General features: G+C 50.0%; 1 protein-coding gene across 1 annotated transcript in view; it reads left to right on the top strand.

Moving 5' to 3' along the window:
* The window catches only part of LOC122374511, a 68438-nt gene that overhangs the window by 12327 nt on the left and 28466 nt on the right, over positions 1-27645 (top strand). Inside the window, exon 2 of the mRNA XM_043353305.1 lies at positions 1430-2364. Coding sequence (XP_043209240.1) covers positions 1510-2364 — 855 coding nt within the window. The 5' untranslated portion in view covers positions 1430-1509. The remainder of the gene's footprint in view (positions 1-1429; positions 2365-27645) is intronic.

Below are 27645 nucleotides of genomic sequence, written 5' to 3'. Positions count from 1 at the left end.
CTTCTATCGTCCAGTGACTGCGGACCCTTTACCCCACTGTTTCTGCCTCTTTGTCTGCCATATTTCACGGTTATTAGGCCCGCTCAGTGACCGGCCATCATGGTCCGGTGCTCATTTACGCTCACTTTTGCACGCGCAGCGAGTCGATGGTGTAATGATGGGACGGGTTGCGGTGCGCGCCGGGTCTGACCGTCTAATGTGACCTGTAAGAACGGAACTCGTCAATGCGGTCCAGCTCGGTCACCGTGGGGGAACGGAGGGGTCCTCCCGGGTCAGCCTAGTTCGGCTTAACTGCGTAATGGTTAGAGAAAGAATTAGACGGCATAATTGTGGTATGAATAGTTGAAGGTCATTGTTGCTTGGCGTTGCACGGAATCTGGATTGTTTTGTCATCGCTTTGCGTCAGGACTGCATATTGCACCTGGTAGCTGCTTTACCCAGAAAAGTTAAGCTTTCAGTTGAAGTGAAGCTGCTGGTTGTACTTGCCGGTCCGCAAAAAAGCTCACAAGCTTATCCGATAAATGAGGTTGTAGTACAGGTGTATTAAACAACTTCTTACGAAACTTAGTATCATGCAATACTTATAATGGCATGCTGAATGTTATGTTGCGGACACTCATGTTTTAAAGCTCATGATGACCTCTGTGGCTATTGAGCGCAATAAGTCAGTATTCAGGGACGAGCCAGTTGAGTGCGATGCTCCCACCCGTTATGTGGCTCTGTCCAGTGGGCACATGGGAATGTCTTCAGGGATCAATGCTCCATGCTTATCAGTCATGAACCTGCGGCATTACTTGATGTAGTGAACAAACTTGCCGGAGCCGGCCACCCGATCTGACCGGCTCAACTCAGCTGCCGTGTCATACACCACTGTTCACTGAAGTGGGTGAAATCAGATGGAGTTTGTTTCTGAATGGCTTCTGCAGCTCTCCGATGGCTGCTGCTACTTTCATCTGTTGTTTGAAGTCCTCCAACATAGGCGTCAGGCTGTTGGTGCTCAAGGAGAGAGCGTGAGAGAATGAGAGGCTTGTGATGGATACAATGTTAAAAAGACATGACGATTGACGATGCAGCCAGAGTGAGACGCTGTCAATGGACCGTGGCTGTTCATGTGTTGGAGGAAACTTGTGGAGAAAGGACCATCGAAGCATGGAACCAGTAACCAGCTTAGTTATCGTCTGTTAAAACAGTCATACTTTCTGGTTGAATAGGGCTGACGCCGGAAATATGATTTCACAGTTCACGGTCGAAAGGCACCACATCAATAGTTATTCCTATGAACACTTCAGAAGGCGGCTCAATCCGTCAAACGTAACTTAATTGAATGCGGCGAAGGCCATTGAGTAGGTGAAAATGCCTGGTTTTGCGTTTATAACCTGCTTTGCCGTTATTGTTTAACTTAACTGACGAATTTTCCTCTCCTCCCCAGGCACGACCACCTTGATGGCCGCTGTACGCTGAGCCGGCCGCTCCACCGCCCTCTCCGCCACCCTCTCCCACCAGGCCACCATGCAGCCGGCCGAGCTGTACGGCTGGGTGGCCGCCGCCGCCGCCGCACCCCTGCAGGCCACGCTCGCAGTCGGCCTGCTCTGCCTGCTGCACGCGGGCCGCGCGCGCTGGCGCACCGTCGACCTCTTCCTGGTGGCGGTGGTGGCGCAGCAGCTGGTGGCCGCCCTCCTGGCGCTCGGCTTCTCGCTGCTGCGCCTGATGCGGCCGGAGGCGGCGGCGGCGTGCGCGGCGTTCGCCTGGGGCTGGACGGCGCTGCGGACCCTGCAGGCCTCCACCGTGGCGTCGATGGCAGCCGACCGGGTGCTGACCGCCCAGTGGCCGTACAAGTACCGGTACTCGGTGCGCCGGAACCAGATCCGGTACCATATCGGCGTGCTGGCCACGGTGGCCGTGCTGGTGGGTACGGCGGCGCTGTTCTCGGCTGGAGGCGGAGCGCACGGCGCGGACGGCGCGTCTGCTCCGGCGCCGGGCGAGTGCACCTTCCTGCCGTACCGGGTCAGCGGCCAGTTCGGCGTGTTCCTGCTGTCGCTGCACGTGCTGCTGGCCGTGGTGACGGTGGCCGCCGTGGTGGCCGTCCAGGTGCTGCTCTGTCTGCGGCCCCGGCTGCGGCACGCCCACTCAGACCTGAACCCTCTGAACCACACCGCCTCCGACACGTCGGCCTCGTCTGCCGGCGCGGCGCCGCGGTACGGCGCGATGACGCCCGGTACGGCGGCCGGGGCGGGCGTGGCCACCCTGCCGCACCCCGTCAACCGGCGGCGGCGGCGGGCCGTCCGGCGACTCGGGGACTTCCGCTGGCCCACCGTGGCGCTGGTGACCGTCCTCTGTCACGTGATCAACCATCTGCCCTACCTGGTGAGTACAACTCGGGTCACGTGGGTTGGGCTCACTCCCCAGATACACCAGGTAGCGGGGAGAACAGAGATTGAAGGAAGATGCCTTATAGAATGAATGGTGATAATAACACACTGAGAAAACAGTGTCCCGATTTTCGGGCTCAGAGACCAGTTTTCGGGCTAATGTACCATATTCAAAACAGACAGCACATTTCGAGAATACTTTCTGAGCTAGCGCCACATGGGCTCATACGATCCCTTAAATCGGTATCATTGATCGCAGAAACAGAGCTCAGTCAGTACCCATTATCGGTGTCAAGCTCTAAAACTAGTCTCACTATGATACCAGTTTTCAGCCTGATCCCCATTTTCGAGCTCACCTGATTCCAGTTTGAGGGCTCAAATTGTGTGGTGAAGCCAATATTAGGGCTCACGTCATCGCTTTTCGGGGCTTTGGTAAAAGCTGGATTGCGTCAGCTGGCTGGCCAGCTGGCGACGCACGAAAGGTATTTAATTTTAGATATACCTAAGCGCGGTAGTAGGATGGACATAAATATTTCAAATGGCTTTAAATGAAAAAATTGATTGGTAAATATTCATTCTTTTATATCTAGCATTGATATGTAAGAAGCTCTGCTAGCGCCACCATACGGCGCCAGCTGGCAAAAAATCCAGTTAATACCAGAGCCCGCTTTTCGTCCGATGCAGCCCCTCCTCCCCCCTCCCCCGTGTCCAGCAGCTGCGAATAAGACGAAGCCGCGGACAAACTTTTTTTTTTGCTCGGCCAGCCTAGCGCCAGTCTCGAGCGGTGGGACAGTTAACCGGCAATTTTGGCCGGGATGCAAAAGTTACGTTAAACCGGTTTATGTTAACCCGGGAGCAAATAACAACGTGGGAGCCTATCTTAGGTGTGGCAAAGCTAACGGATTACTTACTTGTTGCCGAGGTGCCCAAAGAAGGTACTGGAACCGAAAACACAACATTGGTTCATGTATTTATTAACATTCATACACACAGTCATACTTGTGCAAGGTGTCAGTGTTCGGTTGTGGGGTGTAATAGCCAGGGAAAAAGTTCTATGAACTGAAAAACCCGGCGCCTATTACTTCGCAACATGGTTGTGTATTCAACATGAACTGCAAGGAGTGCAGACGACATTGCCTGTGCTAACTTAACGTCTCACGGGCAGCGCCGCGCTCTGACACCTTGGTCCCAGAAGCGGCGGCGTTTCTGACCGCAAATCGCCGGAGAGCCGGTCGACGCCGTTGAGGGGACTGAGCAGGCCGGTGCCAGCTCCACCTTCACGTCCGCGCGGCGCAGCTCGGTGTGCGGCGGCGGCTCATCGCGCGGGCCGCACCCGTCCGTCCGCTGCACGAGCCGCTTTTCGATCCGACAGCGCAACACCGGCACGCCATTGTGCTGGCTGAGCGGCGGCAGCGGCACGTACAGGGTGTAACGAAATTATCCGGACATCTTTCTTCGCGCTGTAATTAAGAAGCAAGACATTCTGATATTTTCCCTTTTGAATTATTATATAGCCACCTTTCATAAGAGCGCAGGTACACATTTTTGGAGCATTCCAGCCACTGGATTTTCCAGCACAGTGGGTTTCATATAGAGTAGCGCCTTACTAACCTGTGCCCGCAGTTGGGCGGCGCTGGTGGCGGGTGTCCCCTCATTCATCTCCTGATGGACAATAGTCCATGATATATCGACGGAATTGCATGGGAACTATTTCCAAGCCATAGCCCTTTAGCCCAGAAGAACAAAAAGGTCCTCTCGGCATCACTTCTCATTCTGCTAGGGACTTGAAGGTGGTGCGCCGCCCCGTATGAAGACTGCGCGGCTTGAATCAGGTATCGGTACACGTTCAGAAACCGAGCCATCCTGTGCCGTCTGGTTGAGTGGCTCCAACCAATCGCTAGCCAGGATGTTGCGCCGGTAATACTCGTCACTGATAGTGGTTTTCTGTGTCGTCATGAACAGCTTGAATATTACACAGCAGCTGAACATGCTCCAGGTCTGGATTTTGGCCGGATGTTTGACGCCGGCGACGGCCGGCACATTCGAGCTGCTGGCAGCCCACACATGGCCGATTTGACGGTTCAACGGGTATCGCAGCTCGAACAGCTTCCCATCCGACCAGGTCACCTCATTCGTGTCTTCCTTCGACCAGTGGACACGCCCTGGCCTGAAGCCAAAGGTGGTGGACTGGTTGTTTTCCCGTCAATTTCATTGTCTTTTCCAGTTTGAAGGGCAGTAAAACCAAGCTAAAGGGCGGGTAACGGTGAATCATGACGTGGGACCTCTTATTATCTACCTTGGTAAGAATTCGAGTCAGTATGCGGATTAATTGGTGCCGTTTCCTTGTCGCTATCTTGACAACTCTCCTCATCACTTGGCCAAGGGGCGCCTTTTGCGATCGAGGCCGGGCTGAGTCTGCCACCAAGTCCCAGCTTATTACGCCTCAGGCAGATGTGCTACTGGCTGCTGCTGATGTCCAGCTGCTGACAGACCAGCTTCTGGCTCATGCCACCATGCCACCAACACGTAGCCTTACTACGAAACGAGAGACTGTACTCCTTTCTCTCCACTGCCTTAAACGAAAACTATCAAATGAACCCGTCGGCGACTCGACTCTTACTCAGAGCAAGAGTCATTTCGCAAGGTCAGGTCACTGCTGAGTTGAGAGCAGATACCAGAGGTATGCATTCATCCAATTTTCCAGCTTCTGACATTAAAAGAGAAACTGTGCGAGCAGATATGGCGAAAAAATAGATGTCCGGATAATTTCGTTACACCCTGTAGGCAACAAAACAGTAGAAATCGATGGGCCTGGATCGGCGTTGCCAGCAACGCCGGCAGCGGCGCGGCGGGAGGCGCCAGTGCCGCCGTCGGGGACGTGTGCCCTTCGCTGCGCTCATTCGAGGTGGCCGGCCGGCCGCGCGGCGTAGTCCTTTTGACACGGTGCGAGAAGAGCCGGATGAAGGTGGACTTTTCATTGGCGTTGCTGGTGCTCACGCCGCCGGCGTCCAGTTTGGGCGGCAAGTCCGAGTACCAGGAGTCGGACAAGTCCCGCGCGAACGCCGCCAGCCGGTCGTCGTCACTGCTGGCGGCGGCCCGCCGACGGCGCTGCCTCAGAATCGGACGAGTCGGTGGTACTGAGCACCTCGCGGGACGGGTAGCTGGGAGTGGGCCGGCCGCGGCCCCTGCCAGGCCGCGCCACCTTCACCGGCGCAGCCGCCTTCAAACTGCCCTTGCTGGGCGGCGGGTTGGTCGGCGGAGGCGGCAGCGGTGCCTCGACGTCAGTCCGAGTCGCTGTCACTGGGCGGCCGCCGCGGAGACGGCTTCTGTTTGACCCGCAGCCGGCCTGGGCCGGCTCGGCGCCCTCGGCCGGCGGCGCGCGCCGTTTCGAGCGTTTCACCTTTTCACTGTTACTCTCGCCTGGTCCTCAGCGTCGAGCGGCTCGGCGCTGTTCGGTTTCATGTGGCCCATGCTGCTGGGAAACTCGGGTGGGGACAGCTTTCTGACTGGAGTGCCGTCGAAGATGGAGGAGACGGGGGTGCTCGCAGAGTCCTTGCCCAATGCCCATGATAGAGCCGAGGCTCCACTGGACGCCCAGCTTAATCGGGCTATCGCCGCCCTCCTTCTATGGTGGATTCTTCGGCCCCCTACAGCCACTAGGGCCATCATATACTCCCAGATGGCGGCACCTAGGGGATGAGGGGGGAGGGGGTGTCTGGGCCACTTGTCCACCTCGTGGCGTCGCCAGCGACGCCTGCGAGTCGGAGCAAATGATTATGGGGTCTTCCTCGAAGGACGGGTGCTTCAGGAGATGTTGCTTTGCCGTTTTGGGCGCCACCATCTCAGATCGGTAAATGGAGCAAATCCTCCCCGCCGCCTCCCGCAGTACCAATGTTGTACTGTCTGGGTGCTCGGTGAGGACCCCAGCGCCGCCTTCCTATTACTCCCCCGGTCGCAGACCCGTCGACCCAGGCCAACGTCGCACGCTGGGGGAGCGCTCCCAGTCACGCCTCCGCAGCACTCCTCCTCGCTGTCGCGGACGCCCCGATCGGCAGCAGGTCCAGGTGGACCGTGACGCCGTCTGTTGGCGTCTACGGGGGCAGTCTCGTGGATAAGCGCGCCTCGGCGGGCAGCGCCACTCCAGTGGTCCCACACCGCTCCCCCGCCCCCGCGCTCTCTCCAGCCGGTCACTGACTTCAGTCACGGTTGGGGGGGGGGGGCTTCCGCCACGACGCGGCGGGTCCTCCGACGGGAGGGAGAGCGCCTTCGCCAGTAGGCGCGATGCCAGCGCATCCCTCCTCATCTCTCCATCGGCACGACGCCCGCCTCGGCCCTCACGGCGAGTCTTGGAGCATGGAAATCGGGCAGCCAGTGATGACTCATGCCACCATCAGCATCTCCGCCTCCAGGACGCCAAGATGTGTGGCCGCAGCCGCAGGCAGCCACGCCGACCCCGCTGCCCGCATGCCCAAGTAGTCTCGAATCGCTGACACCTCTCCTGAAACAAGAGTGGTGTCGTAAACTTAAACCCCTTGCTGGCGCCCGCCAGCCGCGACAACACCGCCACACCAATTTTTGTGACCCCGGAACTTCCGTCCCGAGCCTTATTTCACGGCACGATGCTACAGTGCGCTACACGTATTGTGGTATTCAGCTTCCATGGAAACAACAACTAATTTGGACGCTCAAACATGGGAGTCAGGAGTGGTTAAGGCCCAGAGCGTTCTGTCTGGTTTATAAAACCTTGGCCAGCAGATGTAAAGTGCTTTTTGTATAAGTGGCTTAATTTTGACGCAAAAGGGCACTAACCTTCGGCGCAAATAATGCAGAAATTTCAGCGCAAATTGCAAAATAGCTTGCGCCGAACTTCGGCGCATGACGGCTTCACGGGCGTCCGGCGTACCATATGGATGTTTTCCAGTTTGGGCTGCAGGTTTTAGCTCTAGGTTTTAGACTGTAGGTTTTGGGTTGGGTTGGGCTGGGCTGGGCTGGGCTGGGCTGGGTTGGGCTGGGCTGGGCTGGTTGGGGTGGTTGGGTTGGATTAGGTTAGGTAAGTTTAGGTTAGTTTAGTTTAGGATAGATATGAATACCTATTTTTTATAAGTTGAATTACTTTTTTCATTTTGTAGCATCATATGCCTTCCATCTTTGAACTGCCATATTCAAGCACCAGAATAAGTATGGACTTGAACCTTTTCCAGTCTGGATGCCTGTATGGAAGTTGTGCAAAATCATGCAGTTGAAGGTATTGTAACCACAAATAAGAGCTCATGACTCAAGTCTCAACTTGTCCATAATTGGTTATCTTGATGTATACTTGTAGACCCTTCCTCTTACTTGGCACACAGGCATGGTGTCACAGTGTTCTAAAATTGGATTTCAATTGGGTGTCCCAATAAAAAAAAATCTGAAGACAAAATGAGATAGATTTAGTCTTTCCGCAAAACTGCATAATGCCATTTTTACCTCAGATTTTGTCAGAACCTTCACAGGATCTGAAATGAAATGATGTAGAGTAGATGCATCAACTGTCAAGTCATGCGTAACCTGGCAGCTGGCTGTTAAATCAAACTTTTGACATATTTTTTTAGCAAAGATGAAATAAAGCCACTTGTCATATTTTTAGGATGAAAATATTTTCCCCATCATGTGTGGTTATTCACCTAAAATTCTGAAACATGGAACACTGTCATACCAGCATTCCATCATGTCAACCAGCATTCCGCAGCATGTTAGCAGAAGCAGCAGCATTTTATAACTTATAAGTACCTATATGAAAGATCCAAATAGGTTGTAGGTTGGTAGGTATTGGTAATAAGTTTAACTTAATAGGTTAGTAGGCAAGGTTAGGATTAATTTTAGTTGAGCATCAAGATAACCGTTACGAACAAGTAACAAAATCCTTACCTACCCTTGAAAGCATTGCTTCAATCACATCATCACGAAGAACCAGACAAAAATTTTGCACATTCTTACACTATTTGACATCCTGAATCCAGATATGATGCTTTCATGTGGCGCAAATACAAGAAAAACGAATAATCAAACCCGTGCGTATTCGTATCAACGGCGCCACAATTGTAGATCAGACCTTTTCTGAACAAATGCCACCACAATTTTAATTGATAAGGGATTAAAATGGCATGAGCATCAACATCTTGATTTTTTCTAAAAGATAGCGATAACTGATAACTAATAACTTACCATTCATTTTGAAATCACGGCGGTAGGTACACCAACACATGGCACTGAAAACAGCAAAAGACGGAATGGCGGAATGTCGTATGGAGCCCTAAAACGCAGCTCGAATTGAGCCCGAAAAGGAAGACGAACTGATGCCGCTTTCGGGGCTAATGTACTTTGAGCCCGAAAAGGGCGCCTAACTGATCCCGATTTTAAAATCATACAGATTTGAGCCCTGTTTTGGCACTCATATGAGCCCTTATTCAAAAATGTTCTCAAAGTGTTTTCTGAGTGCAGAGGAAGGAAGGATGTCGAAAACATTCTCATTTCCTGATAAGGAAACGAGCATATTCCAGCATAGAAAATGAAATGGATATTACATTGTCATGTCGTATCTGATTCCTTGTATCTAGCTGTTAATTTGACGATAAACCCAAGAAAAACACATCCTTATCCGCATATTGGCGATTTACTACGCCTCATTAAAACACAGCGATATATCACGATGACATATGAGCTTCCATCCTCGGCCGAATCTCCAACACAGCGTCCATCTTTCTCAAGGCTCAAATCGACCCACACCTATCTCGAGGTATCATATCAGGACAAATGGAGCACAGTCGTAGACGATGCGACCATTACCAGCTGTGGACGATACCACCATTACCGAACCATTACACGGCGCCTGTTGGCCGGAAATCGATCGGTTTTCGGCCGGTGGGCGGTCTGCACCGTTTGGGGACGACCGGAGACAGTTAGATGGAGGTGTCATTAGAACGGCAGGAGCTGTAGCACTGCCCGGTCCGCCGGCGGTTAGGTGGGATGATGGCACGCATTCCAGGTCCGGTGGCACAGCGGGGGGAGGGAGAGGGAAGGAGAGGAAAAGAGAAAAAGAGGGCGAAAGAGTGGGAGAGAGAAACTGCGGGTGGAGATAAAATATGATTTAGAAACAGAGACCGAGATAGAAACAAAAAAGACACGATTGGGAGAGCAGAGAGCAGAAGCTGGAAAAAAAAACATAAAGGGAACGACGAATGAGAGAACGAAAGAGAGATAGAGGGAGAGAGGGATATGCAGACCGGGAGAGCAGTGTGATGACTATGAATACTGTCTGTCAGACGGACAGGCCGCCGCCCGTACATACGGCGCGCGTCATCACTCCGCCACATGTCAACCGTCCTCCCGTTATCCCAACAGCGCCAGTCGGGCTGAACCGAGGTGACCGGGACGGAGCCGACACCAGAGTCAACACGTGGACAGATACGACACCGCGCTCTAGGAGCGCGCGACCCGCTACTCACTGCTCGTAATGAGCGCTTCACGGCGCGACTTAGTGGCCGAGATTTGGCTGAACGACGGCCGAGGAGGTTGTGACTTGTGAGGGACGGCGGCTCGCTAAAACGAGACCGATCTGCTTAGAATAGCGATGAACACAGAACACAGTAATTATATTCAAGTTCGCGTGATGTTTGTCGTAGTGTCAGCAGTGTGTGATTTTATCAAAATTGCGAATTGCATCATGTGGGAAGTGCAAAGTGAATTGTTGGCTGGCTTGTCCCGGGCATGATAAACGCTCGTGTAGCACGCGACACCACGAAACGGAAAACAGCATGGCCTTTTGATATCATTAATTATTGTCGTATTTAGAACCTATGCATGGAAAAAATGCGCGGTCTAACCAGCATCTTTTCTTTTTTCTTGAAATTTAGTGATAAATGATTAGGGTGCTATTTGCTAATCAATGCGCAACTAGATCTTTCTTTATCAAAAATATCGCCGTCCTTATAATGCATTAGCATAGCCATAATTCCTACATGTATTCAATTTGCAGTTTTTTTTTCATTTTCCCTGAGTTGCTGCCACACCTTTTTCCGTATCCCATCTCATCTGCAAACCAAATGCAGAGCGAGTCATTTTCATCCACTAAGCGGGCTACCGTTTGCTCTTGAATTGCTACCATACATAATTATTCCCTGCGGTAGCAATATCATCAGGGAGCATCAACCCGGTAATTTCACCGACGAGTGGCTAATGGCTGAAGGCACGTTCGAAAGGAGCCAGCAGTGTTGCCAATACTGCTGTCTTTAACTGAGATGCCTTATACCCTGCCTTATACCACGGAATATGTAGTATACGACATAGACTAGGTATATATTCCGTGCTTATACCTTGAGTTCCGGGAAAAATAAAAGAACTTCTCTGAGGCGCCTACACAGGTTTTTGTCTAATAATGTTCGTAAACTTGCTGGTATTTTATTTTTGAATTATGCGTCTATAGCTATATAAGTGTTAATTCATAGTCCCTGTAGGTACCACTGCTTCATTGCAATAGCATCGCACTTGTAACCAGAATCAAATTTCGACCACACTGCATTTCCTTCCTCTCTTCCTTACCAAGTACCCTCGGCTTCCTTCCCCGCACTGCGCAATACGACCCTGCCCTCCCCGTGCACCTGTCCCTGCATTCAACAATGGAGGCGACCGGTACGATCAGAGTGCGTCCAGCCGCCACGCTGCATCTAAATTTGCTCCCAAGGTCAGTGGGAGACGGCCGAGCACTCGTATGGCTTCCCAGCCGCGGGTAGGCTCGTATAGCTGGGGCATTCCACGATAGATCGTACCAGGCCCGTCACCCTCATCTCTCAGATTTTAATGAAAATCGGTCCTAGGGGTAATCATAGGCCCCAAAGACGCCTGGCAAAATATCAGACTTCTCAGATCAAAACTTTTTGAGTTATATTGCATTACATTTTTTAACTTCGGTATGTAACGGCGAGTTTGATGGCCTATAACTCAAGAACGGGTTAAGCAACCAACAAAAAGTAAACAACACTAGGCTTGCGATGAATCAAAAATTAATATTACTATTTAAAAATTCCAAAGAAAAAATTTAATTGTTGAGCAAAAACCTTAATCTTTTTTTATTTGCCTCTAATGACTTTTGGGACCAAAATTTTTCACATTTTTATTTTTTCAAAATAATCTTCATGTCATTGCAAATCGACATGCAAAAAATTAGAAAGGTGTTCTTTCTATAAGTTCCTCATTTTCCCGCAAACAAAATGGGTTTCGGAGGGGTTGATTCGACCCCAGCACGCCGTTTCGCTTCTAATAGAGCTAGAGCCTCGCGGAAAAAACGAGCGTGTGTGCCGTTACAAGTCGCAGCGATTGGTACCCGATTTTAAGGTCTCAGGTTAACCGGTGGCGTCTGAGGTCAGGTCACGTGACTGAAGTTACGGCTTCGGTTTTTAGTAAATAACTTCGCAAAAAATGGCCGCAGAGCCGCGATTTTGGCATCATTGTGTTTGCCTAGCTCAGGTGCATCGAATGGTATACTTTTTGCTAGGGTGAGGTCAACTTAAGTAGTTGACCTCGGGTCAAGGTCAGGTCAGAGCCCCTCAAGTCACGAAGCTGGGCAAAGGGTATCATATGGCATATCATTCGATTCGGAAGGTCTTCCCGAGTCCATTGGTGGCTTTCCCGACTCTCTAGCTCCATTTGATCGGGAGTTATTGACGAAAAACTCGTACGACCCTAGTGACGTCATAAATGACGTCACGCAAGGTTAAGAATGCAAAAGTAAAGCATTGGACTTTGCAAGGAGTGCATGAAATCACGATACCATGTACGTGGGATAGTTTTAGATCATTCTCGGCGCCAAAATAACAGTTTTTATATTTCCCCATTGATTTATAACAGTGATGTCACGTGACCGACCTGACATCAAGTAACCTTGAAAAATTCCCAGATATACAAGTTGTGAGACCTCTTGAGGACACCATGTATGCGTCCTGTAACTTTCATCTCGGACAGCTATGGTCATTGGCGTCCAAAACAATGTCAGAACCAAACAGCCTTTTTCACCCTCGCGCTTATAGGAAAGAGGGTTGAATGAACCCTCTTTTCACTTTTTCAGATGACTCAGACTTGAATTGAAGTTTCAGTAACCCGTGATGTCACTAGGCAGCTTTACCACGCCATTCGTAAGCTCCCCTCCCGAAATCACTATTCGAAACCGTTATCGTGACGTAAAATAAATACATTTATAGAAAGAACACCTTCCTAATTTTTTGCATACTTCTTAACAATGAGCCAAATATTTTTTTAAAGAAATAAAAATTCAAAAAAATTTGGTCCCAAAGTCCAAAAAATACAAATGAAAGAAAACTCGATATGTCATTTATCAAAAATAGCATATTTTTCGAAATTTCAAAAATACATATTACTCTCTGTTTCATTGCAAGTTCAATGCTATATAACATTTGGCATTTGAATAATCCGTCTTAGAGTTACAGCCCGCCAAACTTAGCGCTGCAAAGCAAGATCCAAAAAATGTTATACACCATAACTCAAAAAATACTTATCTGATAATCCTGAAATTGTGACAGGTGGATTCAGAGCCCCTGATTACCCCTGAGACCAATTCTCGTCAAATTCCGAGAGATGAGGGTGTCAAATTGGAAAAAAGTGGTACGATCTATCGTGGAATGCCCCAGCTGTCACATGCTGCCTGTGCCGGCGCCTCCCCGGGGCTACGAGATCTCGGGTTTGTCAAGAGCTGGCGCAGCTCAAGGCTCCATGCAGCAGCCTCTGGTTATGTATGACAGTTAGAAGATGATATAACACACTTAGGATGTAATAGCTGCGTGATCTAGGTTTGCCTTATCCCCGGGCTGTGACAGCCCGGAGCTGGCACAACCCCTGTCTCTAAAAGCGCGGAGCTGATGCAGCTCCTGTCCCTCGGGACTCGGGGCTGAGGATGGACGGTGCGACTCAAGAGGCGTTGTAGCTTGTTTGCACACGGGTTGAACACGGCTACATGTCATCGGCCTGGCGTTAGCAGCGTGCACAACACGGTGCATCCTCGGCCGGCCCAGCGGGGGAGAGGGGAGGGAGGGGAGGGTAGAGGTGCGTCGGCAAGGTCGGGCCGAGGTCACGGGCCGGCCACGGTGGAGCCACTCCAGCGGAAAATGTCACTATCACTCTGCGTATCACCCGTTTGAGCGTTGATCTAACCTTCATATCAAAGACTGCGCCAAGTCGATATATCTGGTGCTTTACTGTGAGATCGTATCGGCGGCCTTCATTCGTAGGCTGGGGACATTCAGACCAAGAACATTGACTCTGGGCGGTATTGGTCTGTGCGGACAGCCCGAAGTAGATAAGCAGGCCGCGCTGAGCAGACGAGTACCTGCAGGTATGTGTGCCAGAGCTGCAGCGGCCACTTTCAGTGCATGCCGGCCCGCTCTCGCCATGATCGTAACAAGCGCGCTGCATTCAGAGTCGCGTCTGAGGCATGTCTGAATTCGGCGCACTGCATACACTGCGCAAATGCACGCTGCATTACTGAAGACATGCAAAATATTGATGGTTCACTCGCAAGCTACTTGGTAAGCCGTCTTCAAGCTGTCAAGCTTGCTTTGCCACACCCCAATAGCACTCGGGGATAACTCCGGAAGCCGCAACTCATTATACCGTCGTAAGGCGTTCCGTCGCTAGGCAACCCACTCGGCTGCACATTTCCCGTCCGTCTAGACACCGATCAGCCGTCGTCGGAGGCAATATCGTGCTGCGCAGAGCTCGGCGCCCATCGGAGGGCATCAGCCTCCTCCTCAGCTGCCCCGGGCGCCGCCTCAGGCGACACAGGGTCAGGTTTCGCAGATGAGTTGCGGTTTGACGGCTCTGCGGCGGGTACTCAGTGCCGCTCTGTAGTGCCTCAGTGCACGTGTCGGGCTGGTCGGTACAGAGAGGCTTCTTGCGGGTCAAGGGCCGGGTTAGCTTAGGAGAGCTGAGGAGGCCAGGGCGAGCGAGAGAGAGATTGAGAGCCTCTCTCTGTCTCTCTGTGTCCCTCTCTCTCTCTCTCTCTCTCTCTCCCTCTCTATCTCTCTCTCTCTCTCTCTCTCTCTCTCTCTCTCTCTCTCTCTCTCTCTCTCTCTCTCTCTCTCTCTCTCTCTCTCTCTCTCTCTCTCTCTCTCTCTCTCTCTCTCTCTCTTCTCTAGCTGCAGCATCTTTTCTCTCACCACGCACCGACCACCTTCTCCAGCCCCGACGCTGCACACTGACACTTCTCGGCGCCGGGTCCTCGGCCGCCGCTAAATCGGGAACAGGATGCGCCCTCAGCTGACCGGCTCGATGTATGCGGCGGTCAGCTGGCCGCCCGACCCGGCCCGGCGTGCCAGATACCTGCCGTCGGACGTCGGCCTGATCTCTCCTGGACCTCGCGGCACCACGCGGGCTCTGCTGGGCCCGGCGACTGGTCAGAAAAACAGGCACTGCTCTGACCGGTCATCATAGTTGCTATGGCTATCACTTTCTGTTGCTACCTCACCTCACTGCTCAATGGTCATCAGTTATCACTGTCTAGGTGTCCTATACATTAGAGAAGTGTTATGGAGCCAAGGACATCCTTGGTGCCCAGCGCTGGGTAGGCTGGATGACTAGTGTATTTGGAGCGAGCACAGTGCAAAGTGTCCGGAGCAGCTCGACATAGTTCATGTCAAGAGGCTTGGCACGACGTGAGTAGTGAATTGCCGTAAAGTAGTAAAAACAAATGCGTGTCGTAATTGACACGTCAGACTAGAAATTGGTGGTTGCGGCATGAATGATGAGTTGCAGAAAGCTGATGACACTCATGCTAGGCGCTGTTGTTGCTTTTTCCCTCCATTTGGTCGGAGACGGGTGTAGCCGTACGGCTCTGGGAGGACCTGGCCGCGGCCGTGAAGTGATTGTGCCTCATACTTGAAGGTAGGTCAGAAAGGAATGTTATCGGATAGAATAAGCCAGCCGTTTTATATTCCCAACCGCCCTTTTTTTACCACCTTTGATACACGTCCATTTCAAGTGATCTGAAATGTCGCTTTACGTATTCGCTCAATTCCGTGAAAAAAACTAATGACAGTTGTGCCAGGCCCTCTCGACGGTTTTGATTGGGCAGTGGATCATCGATGGGTAATGCGAACCTTGAACCGGATCCCAGCAGACATCAGCATGAACCAGCGCGGCTAATTGTAGGTGCCCACGTCCATTTCGTGGCGGCGCGATTGGGAAAGGCAGCTTTGCAGGCCGGCGTAATTGATAGTTATGGGCAGCCAAATAGGTCCTAGAAGCCCGACATGATCGTCTTTTCCTAGAACGGCTTCACTCACTATTTCGGCTATAAACTGCTGATAATGTGAGCGCTCAACGATAAATCTGCAGTTTTATATGATGATTTATTACTTTTATTTATTCAGCCATTATCAATGCAGGAGTTGTTTCATTGAATTGTTTTCTATCGGCTCATCTTTATGAACGGTAGGCAATGGTACGAATTTAAATGAACATATTAGCTGCATAGGTCACTGACCGGCTGACAGTCAACAGCTAAATTTGCTCTGTTATGTGGGGCATGTACTTACCTAACGTTCCTCAATGAGATTATGGTGACACGGGTTAAGCGAGGATTAGCAGTCAATATGACAAAGCTAGTCGCCTCACAATAAGTATAAATGTATGTGGGTCTAAAGCCGTTTAGCCATTTAAGGTCGCATCTGCATTTTATGAAAACAAATCCGTATCATTACCGTCTGGAGAAAATTGATGACACTTGATCCCATTTTTATTTAAATATGGCTCCACGCTATGTTAGCTTTGACCCAAAAGGACACATTCTTTGAGCTGATACCATCTAAACACCTATTACGGTATGCAGTCAGTCACCTGAGCGGTCCTATTTACATGTCAGACTGGCCTGCTCGCTGCTCCATTGTACTCCCGGGCCGAGGGGAGGGTATCATCCCGCCCCGACCCAGTTTCACCGTCTGCGGTAGGGGTTTGGGGAAGGGCGGGAGAGTGACAAGAAAGCAATGCTCACTGAGACGACATTGGCAGGTTCTCAGAGTGTGAGGGAATCACAAAAGGGTTTGGTGTGTGAAAGGTATAACCAGGCACGCCATACGTGCCAGATATGCACGAGTCTCTAAGCCAGAAAAATTGGTAGGTATGTGTAGGCTACCGTGTTGACCGAGGGAAGCAGGGTGCGAGATCGAACTCGGAGACTGCAAATTCGCACAAGAAGAGATCACTACATCGAAGCGCATACTGCGCTGTTTCCTGCTCGCTATTCCTGTTGCCACCTCGATGTAATATTACGAATAATTCCCCCTCTAGGAATGCATGCATTAGATACTCAGCATTGAACGTGACAGGAAGTTCCGATTTTTCCTGGTCGGCTCATCGGCGAAGCAGCATCCGAATATACAGCGTAGCGTCGATACATCTTATTCATTATTCACTGCTCTTACTGACTGATCACAACTTGCAGATTGATCAGTTGATCATCTAGCACTGTGGCAAAACGCCCAGTGAAGCCAATCCCTGTCCAGCGATGGTTCCCCTCTTCTCAGTCGCCCTCTTCTCCTCCCTCAACTCTCCTTCCTATCCATCCCCTCACTCATCCAAATGCGCTGCGCTGCTGGCGCCGTTGATTTCTGCACAATGATTGGACTCGCCGGCTCTGTGGCGGCTGACCGCGGTCACCCTCTCCATTGTGATTCTTACCACTCATGCTGACCTTGGTCACCTGTATGAGACCGGTGACAATGGCTTTTTAGCGGCTCCACGTGCCGGGACGGTCCACCCTCGTGGATTGTTTCACCAGCGCCTCCGTGCAGTTGTTAGGCCACATTGTGGTTGACTTTGAAGTTCTCCAATCCGGCTTAGTTCGCTCAGTTTCCGTTCAGCCCTGTGTTTGAGGACAAACACCGATCCAGATTGGGTGATATGTCGGCGACTTTATTCTGATCCCGGTCTGCTGCGCCTGCTCCCAGTAATCCGGCCAGGTTGTGCAATGTTGAGTTGTCAGCGTGCGTTGTGACATTGGGGCTCCGTGGGCGGGGTCCTTGGAGCCGCGTGGGAGTTTGGAGAGACAGAGGGCCAGGAGAGGAGAGAGGGAGAGAGGGAGGTAGGATAGTGCTCTCCGAGGGCGGACTGAAGACGAATTGAACATCGGCGTACCGGTGTGGTGTTAAATGACTTTTTTGTTGTGAAACAAATGGAATTACTCCTTGCAATTCAAATATCGATTTATCGTAACTTCTATCAACATCTCAATCCTACCCTGACCACTTACACCAATACACCAATCAATCACAACCATTGGCATTTTGCTTATTATACCTAGCCTCAGCCTTACGGGTTGGGCTAGGCTGGGGAGCATGGCCGACCAGTGGCACATCATTCTCGCCCGGTCTTTATGCATTCACAGCGGGGGCGGGGTGCGGCCGGTGGCCCCCGCCCGCCGCCCACCGGATGCACGGCAGGATGTGGCCGTTGGTCGGTGCCAGTGGGTGCCAGCCCGTGGTAGGGTACAGTGGTACTGTATTGCACTGCCGCTTATCCTGACACTGCCGGCGGCCTGTGGTGATACCGATACTGCCACTGGGCTATAGTTGGTGTGTGATACTGCACTGGGTCCGTACTGATACCAGCGAGATGGCAATCTGTCAGATGGCAGGAGTGTGTTTTCCAATCGATACGCACGTCCAGACAGAGGCCTAGGGTGTGGTACCGACCAAGACAGGTTTTGGGGTAGATTTCGGGCAGTATTTAATCGGATATTCAGGGTATTTAGAGACTCCCGTCTCCCGGATTCGCTGCGTACCTGGCCATGTATGCAGTTTATGGTGCTGTAAATCTGGTCATTGTCTGGTCTGTTAGCAGGATTTTAGAGCTAATGATGATCCAGCTTCGGACAAACATGGCCATGTTGCGTAGTCGCCTACAGTGAATCATGGGATTAAAATAATGCCGGAGCTTCACAAGCTTCTTAACTACCGTAAGGCCCAGACGATTAACAATCCCAGAAGTTTTCACATGGCTGAAGCTCAGTCTCTTTACCACTTGCCCCAGACGGGCTGGGGTTTGCTGCGACCTTGTGGAAGAGTTGTCAGTCACTTTTCGGCTGCGAAAATGCGTCTAAACATCCTGAATGCGGAGCCACCCTTCACCTTGAGTGTTTGCTTGGCTGGCGAAGTGAACAGATGCGAACATCCTGTTAAGAACAGGCGCACTGAAACACCGCTTCACACGTTGTCCATTTCAGTTTAGGTTATTGGAACTTCGGACTTGCGCTTTTCCAATAAGATTAATTGACTCGTGATAAAAGTTGTGAAACTAGACGAAACTCAGCATCGATATCTTGAGGATGACGCTGTTCATTGGTGACAAATGACGACGCACTTTTATCGAAGTTTCGATAGCTTATGTGATTTAGCTTCCCGCGCTATTGCTACATATTTTATGACACGAAATGGACTTGAAGATTATCCCTTGTTTGTCACAATGCATGTGCGCTGTGACTCAGCCCAAATCGCCGCGTAACGCCCCGTCACGCTGGACCTGCCACCTGTAACATATAGCTCTTTATACCAAACTGCCTCGTTAGAGATCGGCCATTATGAGGTAACCACTGAAAACTGTCGGTAACGCACAGTTACCTGCCCGCTCTCCGAGCCTGCGAGAAGCTGCGAGTTAGTGAGATACCGTGGTGCGTGCCGCCGAATACTGTCATTACCTGACATTATCACCGCCGCTGTCCGCACAAACACACAATCAGCAGGTTACTCAGATACCGCTCACCTCTCGCCCCCTGTCTATACGAGCGGCTTCGACCGGTTAGCAGTCGCAACCAGCGGTCAACGGCCACTGGCCAGCAGCCAGTAGTCAATACCACTGATCACCATGCATGGTGCTACGGCAATGAGCTGACCAGTGAACAGAACCGAGTAGCATCAGAGGTCGTGACTGCCGGACCAGCGGCCTCGACACGCGATCAGAGCCGCAGTGATGATGCTCGCCGTTGCGCAACCTATGTTCCCAGCCAGTGTTTGTTTGTGGCCAGAGTGTTCCATTACCGCATGGCTAATCGCTAATCAACATCGTGCGCAATTAGCGGCACTGTGAATCGCGTGCGCTGGCCACGGATGCTGCAGTCCCGCTAGAGTACCTGCAGCGTGTGGTCGGTGGTTAGCTGGGAGGCCCAGACCTTGACGAGTGATGGACTGGACGGTGTGTGTCGGGGATGAGCGGGGATCTCGCTAGTCAAAACCCAGTCGCTGCTGGGTAAGACCCAACGGGAGGGGCTGCAGAAGCCCGGCTGAGGGCTCTGTCCTGTCAAGTAACACCGATATCTCTGCCACATTACACCGGTATAACTCCTTCAGACCGCGGCTATACGACGTTGCCCCAGGCCGCGGTCGGCTGAAGACATTGCCCGGCCGACCGGGGAGCTCCGCTCTGTCCCGGATCTGATCCAGAGCTGCACGCTGACGAGCCCCGCGGCTACCGGGCCACCGGCAGCTGCAGCTGCTGCAGCTGCAGCTGTGGCCGGCGTCGCAGTCTGCTGCATCCAGCAAGGCCGCGGTCACTGGCTGGACTCAGCGTCTGGACCCTCTCGAGCGTAGGGTGCGATGGCTTGGCTTTGAAAACAGCCTGACCTCGTGAGCGAATGGGCAATGTTACAAACTGCTTTTTATAAATCCCTGAACTATATTATCAGTGATGCGTGCAAATTTATCGTCCAGAGCCTAGGTCATCCATTAGCGAGGCAGTTCTAAGAAAATCCTTTTATTCCAAACCTCTTATAAGATGAGTACGTTGAACTAACGGTCACCTTAAACGCTTTTGACTGGCAGGTGGGACTGATTGCTGCTCTCTCACTTCCGCGTCCAGCCGATCAACTGCTCTACCAATAGGGTTGGGACCTATCTGCATGCTCTGTATGTTTTGGTAAAATAAAAAAGCTCAGAATTTTTAATGATTTAATTTAAAATCACTTTGTTATAAAAATGCCTAGTTAGTTCAGAAATTAATTATTTGTGGCTGAAAACAACTTGCTTCTGATTGGTCGGGCTAATCATGACGTCACATGTAGGTATATAACTGTCTGTATATTTGGCGCAGTTGAGACATACATTTTCTATGTATTTTCCTATGGTAAATCGGAGTGATTGGTCGTGTTTTCAGTGTCTCTTTATTTTGCGCTGGTATTGCGTGGCTAAGAAGTTTTATCAAGAATGGCATATACTAAAATGTTCCTTTAATAATGGAGCTTCAATACCTATCTGTGAGTTTTATTGGCAAGCGAAAACTGATTTCGCTGTTATTTTATCTTGAAATTACTCATTTTTTTAGGTCAATATTTAGAATATTTTACGGGAACAAGTTGGCACTTTTCTTGATTTTTGCACTCAAATCGCGTGCGATTCAACTGTATTGGAACTTGCAAAGAAGCTTGGTGATTAATTAACTGTGTTGTTATGGCACTGTTTGCAAAGCATGGATAATGAAATTCTGCCAAAGACTTAGCTACATAGCAATGCCTCAAGTAATACGCCGGAGGGACAGAATTCAGAGTCCGATCGAGAAGAATCGGTGCAAACGCTACGAAGACCAGGCAGCTCTGATACAATACCTAGTCGTCTCACTACTCTCAAGTCTCACTCCATTAGACCAGCTGATTCCTGACAGCACCGACTCGGATGCAAAGATGGAGCTCATCTTCCAAGCCAGAAACCAGTTCTTTGATGGAAGATGTGATGCTGCCTCTGTCTCTGCTTTGTTGGCCACTTTGGACGGGGCGGAGCTCCGCTCCTTGCGTGAGCGGTTATTCGCCTGTCATCCAGAAATAGTTCCTTCGTTTGCTGGCCGTTCCCTGATTAGGTGCAATACGGGGAGCTGTAATCAGGGAAGTAACTTTCCATATGAAAGGGGTGCAGGTGCACCCCCGTCCCCCATCCACTAGAAGTGCACCCCCATAGGCTAAGCGGCGCCCCACACGCCGCCCCATGCACGATTAGCTCTAGAGCAGATGGCGAGGGTGATTTCTCGGCTACATTCCATCTCGGCGTCGTGATGCTTGTGGGCTTGGAAAGCGTCCAGTCGTATGTAGGGTAGTGTAGGGGTAGGGTTGAGTTCAATAAGGTCCTTACATTTGAAAGGTTTGAACAACCCGCAATCAGCACAACATACCACAAGTTAAATAAAAAAACTACCAAACTCCGCCCAACTAATATTAATAAACATTACAGCCAAACTAATGGCCTAAATAGAAATATATCTCAAATCCTAACAGTTATCGCGGGTGCAATGGCGCCATGAGTTGCTATTATCCAAAACAGATGCAAATAAACATGTTTGTATGTCCTATGTATGTTTGTTTTAAAAACGTTGCTGCGGCGCTGGGAACTGCAGTCTTAGATCTGGGTATGTTTGGCATCTGCAACTCTTCATATACACATTAACCCTATTTCGGACGGGGAGACCTTTCAGGATTTTCTTGTACAATTGCCAAACGCCGCGAGACATTCAGCTCATATTTGGTGACTTTTCCTAAATGCTCATTGCGCACATCTCAGCAAAAAAAAAAAAAAAAATGCCGGGTCAGGTCAGGTCAGGTAACCAGAGCGGGTTTGTTGACCCCACCTCAGAAAAGTTTGCAAACACGTCAGAGCTTGAGTTTTTCACGAAGTTATTTCCTCTCATCAAGTCTTCAAAACAGTACCTGCAGTATGTGTCGTTTGTATATCTCAGAATTTTTTATCTGTGACCTGAGGTTAGGTCAGAGTCGTGACCTTTACATTGCAAGCCTATGGAAAAGTATTGAAATGCGACCTGCACCTCGAGTAAACGAGTCAAAACCACCCAATTCTTTAAGAATTATGACAAATTATCTTATCTGTAATGATCCAGGTGCCATTTACTGACAGGGACACCGGAGAGGGTTATCTGAGCCGAAATCATGTGAGGTGATATCTACCATACATCAATGCTCACAATAGGTACTTACAATATTGACAATGCTTTTGCTTACAACACTTATGTACAATACTTACGATGAGACCAGCAAGCACTCTGCCGTTACAGTTCTAACTTCTGTTTCGAAAAACGACGTTACACACATTCGCTGCCAGCATAACATGTATTGTTTGACAGTAACAAAATACAATTGACATCTGAACCCCAAACGGACCGCCATCCACTCAAATTTTATAACCCTGACCGGTCAGGGGGCGAATGGAGGTCATTTCCTGGGCATTACACTCAGCCCTTGCACAAAATATCTCACCTCACAGTGATCATTACAACAATAGCACCGACTTGATAGTGGATTTCAAAGTACTTCCATCAGCTCTTCCTGCTATTGCAGACGATCATCTCCTCAGGGTAATGTTGTTCGGGACATGAACGAAGATCGTTTTCGGAGTTTCATAAGTGCTACTGCAACAGCCTGGCACAAAACAGGACTTGCACGCTCTTCTCTGCACTTTGCCCTTCAGTATATCACAAAAGAATTGTTTAGAATCCATCTTACGCTTCTTTCACAGTCTCCCTTGCCACCGTAGGGCGTAGATAGATTGCTGTTGCTGGTAAGTTAAGGCACGGTAGATAGAAATTACCTCGGTTCTCAACGCCTTAAGTTATTTTCATAAAAAAGAACAAATAAATGATCAATAAGATGACAGGAATGTAAACATTTTAATCGTAAAGTAGTCCAAATATTGGAATGAGCTTTTGCTTTTCAGCATCCTCCGATTCATCATCTTTATCATTTGAAAATTCGAGGTACATAAAATGTTTATCACGCGCTCATGTTCAGTGGGAATATAGTACACGGCCGACACATCAATTTTTGACACTGAACATTTCATCCGTAAATGTTTTAGCATAATTTAAAGTTAAAAACAGCGCGAATGGCAGAGTGAAGCAAACAACATCTTTCACCCATTGATATAACATGTAATCTGTGGTGCGCCAGATGCGCCATTATTTGTCAACCGCAGAAGGTGACATGTGACGTAACAGCATCAAGAGCATCTTTTTTCAAGAACTTTTCAAAACAAGTTTCCTATCTTTCTTCCCCCATTTCTCTCAGCTTATTGATTTTATGAGGCAATGGTATGTACCATAAATTCTGTGAAAATAGTTTGATCATTTTCATGCATTCTTAAAAAATCGAGTTCCCAACCCCATTGAGTGATTAGGCTCAGCCCGATTGCACTGTTTTAGTCCGTCACAGGCACTTGGGTCTGGCTGTCAGCAGTCGAGCGGCTCCGTTGGCTCGGAGAGCTGCCGTGGATTCCCAGCCCACCAATGGCACCCGTTCGCTCCGGTCCACGCTGAGGCTATCAGTAAGGGCGGGGTCCGGGGCCCGACACCCCGGGGGCATTGGTGGCCTCCAAGGGTGCCCCGACTCTCGGCCACCGCCGCCAGCTCTCAGCTCAGGCGTGAAGCTAAGAGCAGGTGGACCGTGAGGAAAGGCGGGACCGGACTGTCAGATCGGCTCGGCGGCACGGCTTAGACGGGAGTGCCACCGTGAAGATGGCGGCGAAGTCGTGGGATACTCTCGGCTACTTTTGGGGGAGGGGGTGATTGCCATGGTCTAGTTTCTGGGCTGGACTTTCCATAGCATTTGTCTTGGAAGTGTTCGCTGCGTTATTCTTTCATAAAAATCAAGCCGTGTCTTTTCCCTTTCTTATATTGCGCACTGCGCAGCTTATCGAAATTGACAATACAAGCGCTGCTTCTCAAAGGCCAGGCCCAGCAGTCCAGCTATGAAGTCTAATAATTCACCAGCAAGCGATAGGTGAGTGTCAATACAGGCATTGCTTCTCTATGACTGAGATCTACAGCTTATAGCCCCCATTCTCTACCCTCTCCCGTGCCAGACATAACTTCCCCACCTTTGTTTCTCTGGGCCGCTTACCATGTAAATTCACCCCGGAGCCGTAGCTTCGTGAACAAAGCGGCCGCGCGGCCGGGGCATGCAGTCGGCTGCTCATGAATATTACGCACCTATCAGTCAGACGGGCCACAATGGGGGCAGCTGGCGAGACCGGCCTGCCGGCCTGTCAGACGAGACGAGCAGCGCCATCAAATGAGACGGCCAGAACACAACTCATTCACGCTTATCTGTGTGGTGAGTTTTATGCGAGATCTGATTTAGGTTCTTGTTTCAAGCGTGATCGTTAATGGGTTGAATTTGTCACGGGTTACTGTTTCGCATAGGCAATAGGGTCATGGTATTTGAGTTTGGTTACCACTGTCGGCATCCCTAGTGGAGTATGTCCTGGCCAACAGTGGCTTAGCTATAGCCAGCTGTCCACTGCCCCCAAAACAGCCAATGACTTCAGTCAGGGGCGTCCTATTTATGTGGCATGATTTTGCGGGCGGCGACGGCTGCATTATGATCATTCGGCCGTGACCAATTACCATCTGCCGGCTGATCCGTCGAACTTTTGATGATATAAGTCTCCTCTCATAAAATGGCTCGCTGAAATGTTGATTCATCCATTGTATGATGCAATTGAAACAGTTTCCAGTTCATTTATTTTAAGAAAGATTGCAATGTTTGGATCAAAAGAAATCTGAAACGAAAGCCTTGCCTAGATTTCCTTTTGACCTGAGTGCGATTGGTTGGATTGACATGGCCATTACAACATTCTCTGGTCCCTAAGTTCTCGGCATCTCGGCTATTGAGCTGGTCAGCTGCTTAGTTTTTGTGTTCTCCCGCTTGGTTTGTTCTGTCTATCAACTGGGCTGCCAGGTCAAGTCTTTGGTAGTCAGAGTACGCCCCCTGGCATGACTCTGAACGTACCCACGATTGAGGTCGGCTCAATCTGACCGATGGTTTTTAGCGGTCGTCAGTCACGACTCAACTGACGGCCAGCCAGCGGAAGCGTGTTTGGTGAACCGATAAAAACTGCATAAGCCATGAATATGTCATGAACCCTATTGAAGAATAGCCGTCTGGTTTCTCGGGTACGTACATTCGTCTCATTCCCTCAACTCTCCGACTGGGCTCGGCCCTCGTTCCCACTCTGCCGGCCGTCCTGTGGTGTTAATGCGGCGTTGGGCTTCTCCGGTCGTCGGCCGGCACCGTCGGCCTCGGCCGTCTCCCCGTGCCGGTTCAGCGATCAGCCGCCCATCCCGGCGACAATAGCACCCTGTCAGGCATCTGTCGACTGGTAACGGTCCGGCGTCACCGCTGGAGATACTGCCACGGCTACCGCCGCCGCTGCCGTCTACCGCCACCACCGTCTTCCCCTGGCTGTTTCTCCGGGGAGGCGTTGGCGTCAGCGTCTGGCACCCTCGCCGGGCACATGTCGCTTCTCCCGCTTCTGAGCGTATCAGCGGCCTGCCGTCGGTCACTCAGCGGCTGCCTGTGAGCCGGCGGGCGGCGGAAGATATGCGGGTAACGGAGACGACAACAGGGGAATGAACGGGACACCACGGGTCAGCGTCCAGCGACGGGGTGTCCAACGGTCTATCGATCGACTCGAGCGAGTTGCAGGAGTCGTTTGTAACATGAACAGCCTGATGAGCTGTGGAGTTCCACGACAAATCGACAAATAAAAAATTAAATTTGCACCCTCATATTTTATTCTTCGTTGAAAACTGGTGTAAGGGGTTGTGATGGGCGGGGAAGCCAGCTGTGGCAAGGATTTTTTTCTTCGAACAACGGTTTCCGAGATATAGCCTCGGGCAATTCTTGGAGTTCGCGCTGCAGCCCTATGTTTGGCGGCCTATAACTCAGAAAATATTGGTTTTTTACGATAAAAACTTCATATGGTTCAACTCACAATAAACCAACAAACATTTTGGCTATCTCGGATTTTCAATTTTTGAAAATTTTGATCACATGACCTTTTGTCCTATTTTTCGAAGAGTGACCTTGATATTTTCCCCACTGAAAGTTGCAATTTTGTCTGATGACGATTAAAGCCTTATCAATTTTCATTCATATGCGATAATAAAAAAGTTGTTATCGCCCTGCGTTGACCTCAGGTCAGGTCATTTTTATGACCCCTGTCCATTATTACGAGCGGGAGCGACAGTGAGATCTCGAGAATAAAGCAAGATAGCGACAAGCGGTAAACGGTAAAGGGTACACACGGATAAGGTCTATAATTTTTACTAAGGTCATTTTCAGGTCAGGTCAAAGATGACGTCATAGGAGCTAAAAGGAAGTCAAAATAGCGGCACTATACATATATATGAAGTTTTTCTCGGATAACTTTCAAGGTATCCCAGCTAGGAACAAACTAATATCACCATCGTGATCCTCTCGTCGATCCGCATCGAAACATATGTATGTTGACCTCGAAAGGTCGAAAGGTCAAAAGTTGACCTTAGGTCACGTGATCTAAGGTCAACTTTTGACCTTTCGACCTTTCGAGGTCAACATACATATGTTTCGATGCGGATCGACGAGAGGATCACGATGGTGATATTAGTTTGTTCCTAGCTGGGATACCTTGAAAGTTATTCGAGAAAAACTTCATATATATGTATAGTGCCGCTATTTTGACTTCCTTTTAGCTCCTGTGACGTCATCTTTGACCTGACCTGAAAATGACCTCAATAAAAATTATAGACCTTATCCGTGTGTACCCTTTAACGTTTACCACTTGTCGCTATCTTGCTTTATTCTCGAGATCTCGCTGTCGCTCCCGCTCGTAATAATGGACAGGTCATAAAAATGACCTGACCTGAGGTCAACGTAGAGCGAAAACCACTTTTTTTATTATCGCATATGCATGACAATTGATAAGGCTTTAATCGTCATCAGACAAAATTGTAACTTTCAGTGGGGAAAATATCAAGGTCACTCTTCGAAAATAGGACAAAAGGTCACGTGGTCAAAATTTTCAAAAATTGAAAATCCGAGATAGCCAAAATGTTTGTTGGTTGATTGTGAGTTGAACCATATAAAGTTTTTATCGTAAAAAAACAATAATTTCTGAGTTATAGGTCGCCAAACATAGGGCTGCAGCGCGAACTCCAGGAATTGCCCGAGGCTATATCTCGGAAACCGTTGTTCGAAGAAAAAAATCCTTGCCACAGCTGGCTTCCCCGCCCATCACAACCCATTAGACCAATTTTAAGCAAAAAATAAAATATGAGGGTGCAGGGCACATGTCGATTTGTCGTGGAACGCCCCGGATGTGAGATAAGTAAGCGCCAAACATGTTGCCGCAAAGAATGTAATAGACTACTAAACCTGATCAGATGACAGATCCCGCGATCAGGAGTGCCAGCTGCGATCTTGGATCTA

The sequence above is a fragment of the Amphibalanus amphitrite genome, unplaced genomic scaffold (assembly GCF_019059575.1).
Source record: "Amphibalanus amphitrite isolate SeventyFive unplaced genomic scaffold, NRLGWU_Aamphi_draft 001665F_arrow, whole genome shotgun sequence".
Classification (NCBI taxonomy): Eukaryota; Metazoa; Arthropoda; class Thecostraca; order Balanomorpha; family Balanidae; genus Amphibalanus; species Amphibalanus amphitrite.
Note: the sequence above shows the minus strand (reverse complement) of the source record. Positions and strands in the feature narration are given on the sequence as shown.